Consider the following 11,850-nt stretch of genomic DNA (forward strand, 5'->3'; position numbering starts at 1 on the left):
GAAAAGAAAAAAATCAGGAAGCAACGTCTAGAGGGGAGGGAATATGCAGAATAGGGAGTCTTAGGAAGTCCTGGGGATATGTGACAAGAAAGGAACCCTTCACTAGGAATCCGGTTGGAGCCAATTGCCAGTAAAAAGGGAAGAATTTCCACACAACTAACAACTTGTTCATGTAATAAATCAACAACTTTTTAAAAAAAATTTATGTGCATTGGTGTTTGGCCTGCATGTAGGTCTGTGTGAGGGAGTTAGATTCACTGGAACTTGTTACAGACAGTTGTTAGCTGCCATGTGGGTGCTGGGAATTGAACTCTGGTCCTCTGGAAGAGCACCCAGTGCTTTTAATCTCTGAGCCATCTCCCCAGCCCCCAACAACTTCTTTTAAGGCGTCTTTTTTTTTTTTTTCCTTCCTGGCTATACTGCAATTTTCTAGGAATGTCACCAGAGACCCCAGTTACCAGGAAAGGATACACACTAAACTCCTTGTGCAATTTTTGTGGCTTTTGGTTTTTTCCTTATATTGTAAGTCCGCTTGAGGCACCTCTGGAGTCATCTCTCTTTTAAAATTTCATTTTTATTTATTTTTGCCTGCACATATGCATGTCTGTGAGTGTCTGGTCTGAGGAGGCCAGCAGAGGGTGGTAGATTGACTGAATTGGAATTACAGAGGGTTGAGAACTACAGTCTGGGGACTGGGGACTGAACCCGGGTCCTCTTTAAGAGCAGCAAGTGCTCTTAGCCACTGAGCCTTCTCTCTCCGGTTCCTTACCTCTCTCTCTCATCAAAAGAGAGAGAAGAGAAAGAGCGTTTAACAACCTTGAGACCAATCTGAGAGTCATCAAGATGGTACAGATATGGCTCACGCTAAGACGAGCAACTGTGACTCTCCCTCGTGACAGGCACTGCGGTAGGTCTTCCTTTCTGTGGCCCTTCTTTGAGACCTCTTGGGTGTATGTTACTGTCTTCTGAGCTCCTCTCTACTTTTTCTTTCTTCTTTTGCTGATATTGGGTTTTGTTGTTGTTTTCAAAACAGGGTTTATCTGTATAGCCCTGGTTGTCCTGGAACTTGCTCTGTAGACCAGGCTGGTCTAGAACTCACACTCACAGAGATCCTCCTGCCTCCGCCTCCCAAGTGCTAGGATTAAAGTCGTGCACCACCACCGCCTGGCTCCTCTTTTTCTTAACCCTCATGCTCAAGCCTGTATCAAGCGCATTTAGTGTGCCTCATCCACTGACATGGCTCAATGGTAAAGGCACCTATGCGAAACCTAACGCTCCCAGTTCAATTTATGGGATCTACATGGTGGAGGAAGAGAAGCGGCTCCTGTAAATTGCCCTCTGACCCGCCCCCCCCCCATGTGCTGTTTCATTCATGTGCCCACACACAGTACATACATAAAGTAAACAAAAATATAACCAAGAATAACCGCTGGCAGTGGCGGCGCACGCGGTCTTTGCCTCCCAAGTGCTGGATTACAGGTGAGCCAGGGCACCAGGTTTCCCCCGAGAGCTCTTCAAGCTCGGGATTTACAGGGCAATCCCTTTGCCCCATAAACCTTGGGAACGGCGAGCCGCTGGGCTCTGAGCCTCGCCCTCGCCTCCCCACCCCCGTAGGGAGCGCCCTTGCAACCAGCCCCAACCAGCTAAAGTCCAATCCTGGCCCGACACTGCCTTCCGGTTCCACCCCTTTTCCCGCCGGTTCCTGTCTCTGTCGGCGCGGAGCACTCTGACTCCGCCCACCGCCACGCCCCTCCACCCCAGGTGCCCGCAGAGTCCGCTCTCGGCGGCGCAGGCCCGGCTCCCTCGAGGGAGGACCGGGGCCCGCTGCTCCTCCCCGTGCCGCACAGCTGGCCCCGCCCCGGCCCCGCCCCGGCCCCGCCCGACCTCTGCCGCGCGCGACCCCGGCGGCCGCTGCGGCGACAGCGCTTGGCGCGCCGAGTTGCAGCCATGGCTGTGGCCGTCGAGGGCGCCCGCAGGAAAGAGCGCATCCTCTGCCTGTTTGACGTGGACGGGACCCTCACGCCAGCTCGCCAGGTAAGGGGCCCCGAGGTTTGGCGGCTCCCGCCGGGTGTCACGCGGACATCCGTGATCCGGCGTGGGGCGGGCAGCCACGTGATCCCGGACACCCACGCCAGCCGGTGTGGAATGTGGAACGCAGGGGTACCGGCTCCTGTCACCGAGGAGATGGGACCCAGGCCCTCCGGGCCTTCCCGGCCACAGCGCTCTGCGGGTGGGCGCCCCCGGTTCTTCCCGGGAGCGCAGAGATCGGATCCAGTCCTGGGAGGAGCGTCTGTGTCCCCGGCCCAAGGCTTCCACAGGCCCAGGCTGGGCTCTGGGATGCTCCCACCCAATTTCAGCCCTAGGATGCACAACTAGTCAGTCCTCAAGCTAGCAGAAGAACGCCGTGTTCAGGCGGAGCTCGGTGCGCTTCCAAGCCCACAGTCGCCCTCTAGTGAGGGCAAGGAAGGTCTTCGATCCGTTCCGCCCTGGCGTCCACAGGCCGAAGCCGGGGTTTAGTTTAAGCCTCTTAAGGGTTTTACCTTCCGCCTCAGGTCGGAGGGAGAGCTGCTTTTCTGATGAGTTTTGTCTTTTGTTGGTGGTGTCGTTTTGGCCCACCCATGTGGAGTGAGAGGCCCCAGGGATACTCTAAGAGGGTCACTGAGTCACAGTGAGAGTGGGAGTGTTTTCTGTCTGCGCTTTATGGTTCAACCTCCTATCTTCGCTCATCGTAAGTGTTTATCCCTTTGTCTCACCCTGGGTCGTTCCTGCCCATCCTTCAAGTAGTCCGCTTTCTCTTACCGGGATGACCTGAAAATTCTTCCAGAGCAGAAGCTGGTGGGAACCCAAGTCTTATCCTCCCGGTAGCCCTTCCCATCTGCAGGAGGAATCAGCCACCTTCCTTTCCAGCAGGGATGGATCAGGAATGAAGATGCCAGGATTGATTGGACAGAGGGTAGTCCTGCCCTAGGCACGCCTCTCCTGACCCTATGCTGCCCTGACTTGGCAAGGCCTGGACAAAAACTTCCTGCCAATTTGTTTACTGCTTGGCCGTTAATTGTAAATTATAGGTGTGTTCACAAGTGCATTATTTTTGTAAAGAATGCAAACATTAAAGGCCAAAGACCACTTTGACCTCACCAGTATGCTAGGGCCAGCCCCTACTCCCCACCCCAGGTAATGTTGTCTGGGTAGTATGGCTCCGCTTGGTGCTTTTATCTGGATCTCTCTGCCCATAGGAAATATTAGATGTTATTTTGTGAGGCGGTTACTGACTCGGCAATATCCTGCTACACCTTGCTTCAGTTAACAGCATGTTTTAGGGCCTTGCTTGCTGGAAGCACAGATCTGGCCTTATCTTATGTATACCCCTGCCTGGTAATACTTCCGAGGAAGCGTGTGTATTGTCCGGCCGATAAGCATGGGAGTTGTTTTTGTGCTTTTCACTATTATAAACTCCAAGGAACTGCTGTATGTGCCTTCGGCAAGAGAAGTTGACATGCTGTTTGACAGGGTATGGACATTTTAAGTTTCAGTGGGTCCCACCTAATTGCCTTCCAAAACAATTGTACCAACTTATACTTGGACGGACGGACGGCACTTGGGAGTTCCTGATACCCCTACCATTGTCTCCAGCAATGGTCTTTGATAATCTGAGTATATGGAAGTTTGAATTCTGACTCAGTTGTTCGGATTTCCTGAGTGGAGAATCTGTATACACTTTAAACAATTCTTTCACCCAGTGGTAACTGTGATCCCCTTAAAGGGGCTCCTGCTGTGCAGACATGTTATAAAAGGGAAATGAGGCAAAGAAAGGCAGAGCCTTTTGCTCAGTTACCTGAGCCAGAGCTTAGCAGGGGGAACTTCTGGGGTCCCTGCCTTGTGCAGGTGAAGAATCCTTTATTTCAAAGATTTGCAACCAGAAATGTTTGTGGTTTTGGATATTTTTCAGATTCTGAGCATATACATGAGTTATCGTGGCAGTAGGACCCACTTGTAAACACAAAGTTCATTTGTGGTTTTTTTGAGTTTGGGTTTTTTTTTTTCTTTTTCTTTTCTTTTTCTTTTTTTTTTGGTTTTTCAAGACAGGGTTTCTCTGTTTAGTCCTGCCTCTGCCTCCCGAGTGCTGGGATTAAAGGCATGCACCACCACCGCCCTGCTCATTTGTGTTTGTATATAACTGATAAACAGCCTAGAGACAGCTTCACTATCATAAAGACAAAGCAAACACTCTGAACTAATCTTCTGTGTTGGAATCACAAGTGTGTGCCATCACATCTGGCTTTACCATGTTCTACTCTGAGGAGAGCTTATTGTAGCATTTTGTTTGTGCCTCAATTGAGGGCGCGTGGAGCTCTGGGATTGAACTCAGGTCGTTAGGCCTCAAGGCAGGTTCCTCCACTCACCAAGCCCACTCATTGGATGTTATATATGTGTTTTGTTTTGTTTACATACCTTTCTTTTCAAACCCAAGACCACATGCATTTTAGACAAGTGCTCTACCATAAGGATATATCCCAGCCCTATTCTGTGCAATATTTTTGTCTTGTTGTTGTTGTTGTTTTCGAGACAGGGTTTCTCTGTAGCTTTGGAGCCTGTCCTGCAACTCTGTAGACCGGGCTGGCCTCGAACTCACAGAGATCCACCTGCTTCTGCCTCCTGAGTGCTCTGTGCAGTATTTGTAGTGTGTTTCTGTTTTAGTTGCAACACTTCCCTTGAGGTCACCCGTGGAATTATGTTAGTGCTCAAGCAGTTCTGCATTTTACAGTTCTGGCTTTTTAACTAGGGGTGCTCAGAGTCACATGGAAGGTGGACTCCCTGATTCTGAGCACTAAGAGCCAAGTAGAGGCCCAGACGTTGTTGTTGTTGTTGTTGTTTTGAGACAGGGCCTCTCTGTGTAGCTCCGACTGGCTTGGATCTCACTATGTAGACCAAGCTGGCCTCAAACTCAAGAGAGTTTGCCTGCCTCTGCCTCCTGAGTGCTGGGATTAAAGGCATGCGCCACCACCGCCTGGTTTGAGGTCCTGGACTTTTGATAACCAGAGTCCTTTTGTCCTTCCTGTCCCCCCCCACAGAAAATTGACCCTGAGGTATCAGCCTTCCTGCAGAAGCTCCGAAGTAGGGTGCAGATTGGCGTGGTGGGTGGTTCTGACTACTCAAAGATCGCTGAGCAGCTGGGTGATGGGGATGAAGGTAGGCCTGGGCGACCCCTTTTCCGGTTGGGTTTGGGGTGGGGTGGAAGGAGCATGGAGCCGGGAGATGTGGGTACCTGTCCCTGCTTCTGTGGGGCAGAAGAGGTGAGGAAGGAGCAGCCAGAGGGCTCCACCCTTAACAGACATTTCGTGAGTACCTGTTAGTAGCCGGTGTGCTAGCTTCTGGAGAGACAGCTAGAAGCACAGTGGGCAGCCGTCCTGCCCTTAGGTGGTGCACATTCTCCTTGCTCCCTGCTGAGTCTGGTTTCCATTTATTTATTTATTTATTTATTTATTTATTTATTTATTTATTTATTTATTTATTTATTACTTCTTAATCTTTTTTGTTTTTCGATACAGAGTTTCTCTGTGAAACAGCCCTGGCTGTCCTGGAACTCACAGAGATCGGCCTGCTTCTGCCTCTTGAGTGCTGGGGTTAAAGGTGTACACCACCACCGTCCAGCTTTGTTTTTATTTTTGTTGTTTGTTTGGTTTTGGTTTTGAGTTTTTCCAGACAGGGTGTAACAGCCCTGGCTGTCCTGGAACTTGCTTTGTAGACCAGGCTGGCCTTAAACTCACAGAGATCCGATTGCCTCTGCCTGGAGTGCTTAGATCAAAGGCATGCGCCACCACACCCAGCTGATTATCTTGTTTGTGATAGTGAAAACTGAAGTAACTTGGAGATCCATCATTTTCCCCTTGTCCCTCCTCATTTGTTCTCTAGCAAGTCCAAACTCTCTATGCCATCTGTCCATGCCTCCCTTTCTACCACACCCCATAGCCCCGTGATCATCCACCACCCGGATGCTGCAGAGCATCCTAGCCAGGCTCCCAGACTCCCAACTGCTTCTTTAGCACTCAGAGCTGGAAACTGCTGTGCAATCCCCGTGGGCAACAGAGAGGGAGACTTTAGAAAGGAGAATGAAGTCTTCGTGGGGGAGGGCTGAGGGAGCAGGGTGGAAATGGCGCCCTCTCCTGGGCATTCCTGGGAAGTCTTCCAGAAGAGGGAGCTGGATCTTGGAGGATGAGTGGAGGAGACACTAGGGGGGCGGGTCCAGGCCGAAGGTCCTACCTACTGAGCAATGGCCTAGAGGAGTGACTGGCTGTCGTAGAAGGACAGAATGCCAGAAGGACAGGATGCCAGAAAAGCCGGTTTAGGGTAGAAAAGTGGGTGAAGCCTGCCAAACCGAACAGCACGGGCATCGTCCCCAAGGCTTGCTCTGGGGTGACAGTGTCTCCGTGTGAGGGTCCTTGTCTCATGCTCTTTCTTCCTCTCCGACTTCTCCATGGGTCCCAAGTCATCGAGAAGTTTGACTATGTGTTTGCCGAGAACGGGACAGTGCAGTACAAGCATGGACGACTGCTCTCCAAGCAGGTCAGTGGCACAGGCCTTAGCCGGGCCACCCCGCTTTCCCAAGCTGGTCCCTTCTGCCTTGTGTGTGCCACAGTGCGAGCCTTGTGTTGCTTACACAGACGATCCAGAACCACCTGGGGGAGGAGCTACTGCAGGACCTGATCAACTTCTGTCTCAGCTACATGGCTCTGCTCAGGCTGCCCAAGAAGCGGTGAGGCCCCCACTGAGCTGGGCTTGGGGGAAGAGAGTGGGAGTCCCTCACACGGAGCCCCTGGATTTTTTTTTTTTTTTTTTTGCAACTGGGGTTAGAACCCAGGAACCTTGCCCGTGTCGGGCAAGCGTTCTAACAATGAGCAACACCCCCAGGTCCAGGACCCTAACTTATACATGGGTAGATTTTTGTACCCTGTGAAGTCCAAGGAGGCTGGTTCTAGATAGGACAGGATTTGAACTCAGAGCTGTTCTCCCTCCTGCCCATGGCTCCTTGCTGTCTGACCCCTTTTCTTCATCACCCCCAGTGGAACCTTCATTGAGTTCCGGAATGGCATGCTGAACATCTCCCCCATCGGCCGCAGCTGCACCCTGGAGGAGAGGATCGAGTTCTCTGAGCTGGACAAGGTGCCGTTTGCTGAGCAGCTACAGGCCCATAGGCTCTGTCACTCCACACTCTGGGCTTTGCTTTCTCATCAGTAAAATGGGTTTTAAGGAGGAGTTTTGAGTTCAAACTTGGGCACCGTCTGTGTGTCATTTCTGCAGGCGCACCAGCCTCTTTCTGTCCCTGCTGGTCTCCTTTTTTGTGACCCGCGGCCACCAGCCCCTAGTGACCCACACTATGGCCTCGGTATCGTTGCCACATTCCTACCCACACCAGAGCCAACAACTCTAGGCTCCCATCTTCTTGTCCTCACAGGCCAGCTTGTCTCCTCCAGGTTACCAAGTCCCTTCCTTTGTCTTCTGTCCCCTCTGCTTTCCAGCATGCCTTTAAGAACCTTTAAAACACATCTGCCTGTAGCTCCCCAGTGACAAGCCTTCTGTGGCTCCTCAGTGCCGGCTGGACAGCGTCTCAGGCGCCTCTCACAGCTCGAGGCATCTGTCTGCTCTCCTCCAGCTCACCCTTTCAGCCTTCTGTCTCCAATTGTCCTGTTTTCACTTGTATCCAGAACACACCAAGTTCTCTTAAATGCCAGATTTTTGTTTTATGTTTTTTGGTTTTCGAGACTGGGTTTCTCCATGTAGTTTTGGCGCCTGTCCTGGATCTCGCTCTGTAGACCAGGCTGGCCTCGAACTCACAGAGATCTGCCTGGCTCTGCCTCCCGAGGGCTAGGATTAAAGGCGTGCGCTGCTGCCCCCCACCCGGCCAGCTTTTGTTTCTTTTTGTTGGTATTCGCCCAGGTTGACCTTGAACTTGTGATCTCCCTTAGCTTCTCAAATGCTGGGGTTACAAGAGTGTGCCACCTCATTCAGCATGTACACTGCCTCCCTAAACATTACCGGGCATTCAGGGGTGGCGTGAGTTCATCCATCTGTGCTCCTCATCCATGCTCTCACTCCGACTCTGCCAGCTGCTCTTCCCTTGCTCCCCATTGCAGCCATGGCTTCTGCTCATTCTTTTTTTTTTTTTTTTTTTTTTTTTTTTGGTTTTTCGAGACAGGGTTTCTCTGTGTACCTTTGCGCCTTTCCTGGAACTCACTTGGTAGCCCAGGCTGGCCTCGAACTCACGGAGATCCACCTGGCTCTGCCTCCCGAGTGCTGGGATTAAAGGCGTGTGCCACCACCGCCCGGCCGGCTTCTGCTCATTCTAGAGATGGCCGTTTCCTGCTTCAGCCCTGGGCCTTCTGCCGGGAGCACAGCACCCTAGACCAGGCTTGTCCTCTTCTTCACCCTCACTACTCCTATCACACTCAGCCCCACCCCCCCTTCTATGTCCTGTGCAGAGACCTGTGGTCCTGGGTAGTGTATGGGGGTCCCAGGGCCTCATACATTGCTAGGCACGTGCTTATCACTCACCCACAACACCCCCGCCCCAAGAAACATTTTCTTTTTGAAACAGTGTCGTCTTAGTGTGCAGCCCAGACTGGCCTCAGACTCACTGTGTCACCGTGCTGGTCTCTAACTTGTGACTTCCTGTTGGCTGGTATCATGGGTGTGTCCCACTGTGCCTACCTGCCCTGAAATGCTCTGGAATGAATGAACAGGTGAATTATTCCCATCTGTATCGATGTGGAAACCAAGGCTCAGAGAAGTGATTCTCATCCCAGGTCACTTAGGGAGTTGGTTGCAGAGTGTCGCTTTGATATGGCTGGCTGGTCCCAGATGTTTCCCTGAGATTGGGCTCGACAGTGCCACTCCCACAGTGCATAGAGGTCTATAGTAGGCAGTGGACACAGGAGTAAGGGGCTTTTCCGGTTGGAATAGTTAAGACTGATCATTGACAACATCCCAGCCAGGTGCCCCCTTCTCTGTTCCCCAGGGTTCCAGTCCTAGCTTTACTGACTGGATGGGGATGGAGAACAGGTAATGAACCTGGCCTGGAGCAGTAGGGGAAGCTGGGATATGGCTGGCATCCCTAGCCCCTTCCCTCATCTCTGGTTCTTTCTCATCTCTCCTGAGATTAGGATGTGTGGATGTTTCTGAGAACTGTGTGCCTGTACACAGTCCAAGTGGCATGTGCGTGCTTAAATCTCCTTCAGACTCCAGGGAGGGGTGGCAAGATGTCTTCCTTAGATAAAGCAGCTTAGAGTCATGAAGCTGGACATTTTAGGGCTGGACTTGGTACATGAGGCTGTCCAACCACCAAATGACCCTGTAAAGGAGAGAAGTGTAGCCCCCCAACCCTGGGCTCTGAGCTACATTTCCTCAGAGCGTGGGTACCTACAGTGCTATCCCCGGTACACACCACCAGCTAGGAAGGCAAAATCAAGGCCAGCAGGGGGCTCACATCTCTCGGCTCTGTTTTTCCTGTAGGAAAAAGCAGACAGTGGCCACTAATTTCTTCTCTATCATTTAGTTCTGGAAATGGGCTCAGAGAGATCAGGTAACTTGCTTAGGGTCACAAAGCTAAGCAGCCTAGCCACCAGGCCTAGAACCCAGTTAGCCTGTAGATCCCAGGGTGGGTCCTGCCTGACCTGACCCTACCCCCATGCCCTCCACCTTTCTTCTTATGCCTTGATACCCCTGTTGACGGGGGTCACTGATTTCTGGATCTAGACCCCAGCATTGACGTTGAGGCCAGGCTTCTGTTTCCCCATCTGTAAAGTGGTGGCCATATTCACCCAGAAAACCAAGGAGCTGGTGGGGGTTACAGGCATGGTATACAGAAGGCCCCCCTGAGCCAATATGCACTCTTTCCTGTACAGAAGGAGAAGATCCGGGAGAAGTTTGTGGAAGCCCTGAAGACAGAGTTTGCTGGCAAGGGGCTGAGGTTCTCCCGAGGTATGTCTTTGCTGGGGCGGGCGCAGGCACAGCAGGGGACGCTATTTACCTGTGCCAGTTTTGCCCACCTTGTTCAATGACCACCCGATGTTGAGTGGTCCCCACCCTTCCCGTGCTCAGTCCAACTGGCCAGGAAGTCGAGGGCTCTGCAGATCTTTCCGAAGCTGACGCTTCTCAACCCCTGCCACCAGCTGCTCCCCTGAGGCTCCTGGGACATCTGGTCTCCCAGCTGCCATCTCGGCTTGTTCCCCAGTAGCCAGAGGGGAGAACAGATGCCATGGTCACTTAGAACCGACATTTGCGTCACCCTGCTGCTCAGTGTCCCCTAGGTACTCCCACTGTGGCTTGTGTCCCAGCTTCTTACTGCCACCTTGGGTCTCCCTGGATGCCGGCTGAGTGGGCCCGCCTTCGCTCCTGCCTGTTGGCCGCCTAGATGAGACCCCGCAGATCTCCAGTCCGCCCTTGGTGGCTCTCAGGGTTGTTGGATGAAGAAAGTGCCTTAGAGCCAGGCATGGTACCACACATGTGTAAACCCAGCAGGAAGATGGGGAGTTCAAGGCCATCCTTGGCTCTATAGTACAAAGCCAAACTGGGTACACGAGACTCTGTCCCAAAAGCAAAGCGTGTTTCACCCAAGTTAGCCTTGTGAGCTTCCCTGAGAAGTTGCCAGCCTTGGTCTGTCCCGCCCAGGATTTTGTCATAACCCCCACATCATCCACAGGAGGCATGATAAGCTTCGATGTCTTCCCCGAGGGCTGGGATAAGCGCTACTGCCTCGACAGCCTGGATGAGGACAGCTTTGACATCATCCACTTCTTTGGGAATGAGACCAGTCCTGTGAGTGTGGCCCTGCCCAGTTCCCCTCAACCCAAAGCACCTGAGGACAAGGTCAGGACCCGGGGCAATAGAACAGACCTCTCAGGGGCCTCCCAGAAGACACTCAGTGTTCCCACTCTACAGTTCAGAAGCCTGAGGCCCAAAGAGGGCTAGACACGTGTTCCACATTATACAGCAAGTCAGGGCAGGTCTGAGAAGCCAGGGTGGAGGGATTCCTGGCAGGTCTGCAGGAGCCAGTATGGGAAGGGTGGCTCTTGGGTCTCAATCCCTGTAAGCACCTGTAATCCTGCCCTGTAAGCACCACCTGAGAGCATGTCTTCTCTGTCCTTCCTCTGAATGCAGGGTGGGAATGATTTTGAGATCTATGCGGACCCCCGGACTGTCGGCCATAGTGTGGTCTCCCCTCAGGATACTGTACAACGATGCCGAGAACTTTTCTTCCCAGAGACAGCCCACGAGGCGTGACAGTGACCACAGCTGAGCATTGGGACCTTCAAAGAGCTCTGGTCAGACCTGAAGAGGGAACCATGGGGTGCCGGGGTTCCCCTTCTTCTGGGCCAGCATGTAGCATCATATGGGACGCCACAGGCCTACCCACACAGAACCAGGGTTTGTGTGGCAACTGTCCCCAGCCAGATGGCTCCTGATAAGACTTATTCCTGCACTCCACTGATGGCCCTGGACTCTGACGCTGCTGGTCTTGGGACAGCGTAGGTTGCACCCCAGAGGGAAGCATGTGAGTTATGCTATGGAGTCTGCTGGCCACAGACTGCCAAGGTGCAGAGTGGCACAGGGAAGGGGCACTACCCAAGGACTGTCACAGATATTAAAGTTCCAAGACAAGGCGTGTTAGATGTGTCTGAAGATGTGGTAGTTCCTGTCACGTGCTCTTAGGGCCACACTTTCAGACTAGGAAACATAGGGACAGGGGCTTGCCCCAGGAAGTCTTTGATCCATTGGAGCCCCAGGCACGGCCAACATGTCGTTTCCTTCCTCAGCCCCTTCCCCAAGAACCCTCACACACAGGCAGCTCGGGGG

The 11,850-nt window shown here is 52.6% G+C and overlaps 1 protein-coding gene across 2 annotated transcripts; it reads left to right on the forward strand.

The window, feature by feature from the left end:
• The first annotated feature begins 1,874 nt into the window (after positions 1–1,874).
• Positions 1,875–11,664, forward strand: Pmm1 (phosphomannomutase 1). Of its 2 annotated transcripts, none has more exons than XM_059247841.1 (8): positions 1,875–2,034; positions 5,073–5,190; positions 6,488–6,564; positions 6,663–6,754; positions 7,062–7,161; positions 9,900–9,975; positions 10,697–10,812; positions 11,155–11,664. In XM_059247841.1, the coding sequence occupies exons 1-8, from the start codon at positions 1,948–1,950 to the stop codon at positions 11,275–11,277; spliced, it is 789 nt and encodes a 262-aa protein (XP_059103824.1). In that variant the 5' UTR covers positions 1,875–1,947; the 3' UTR covers positions 11,278–11,664. The 2 variants fall into 2 exon arrangements, with proteins under 2 accessions (XP_059103824.1, XP_059103826.1); XM_059247843.1 differs by having other exon boundaries at positions 11,221–11,664.
• Positions 11,665–11,850: the final 186 nt, after the last annotated feature.

Source organism: Peromyscus eremicus, chromosome 20 (assembly GCF_949786415.1).
Source record: "Peromyscus eremicus chromosome 20, PerEre_H2_v1, whole genome shotgun sequence".
Taxonomy (NCBI): Eukaryota; Metazoa; Chordata; class Mammalia; order Rodentia; family Cricetidae; genus Peromyscus; species Peromyscus eremicus.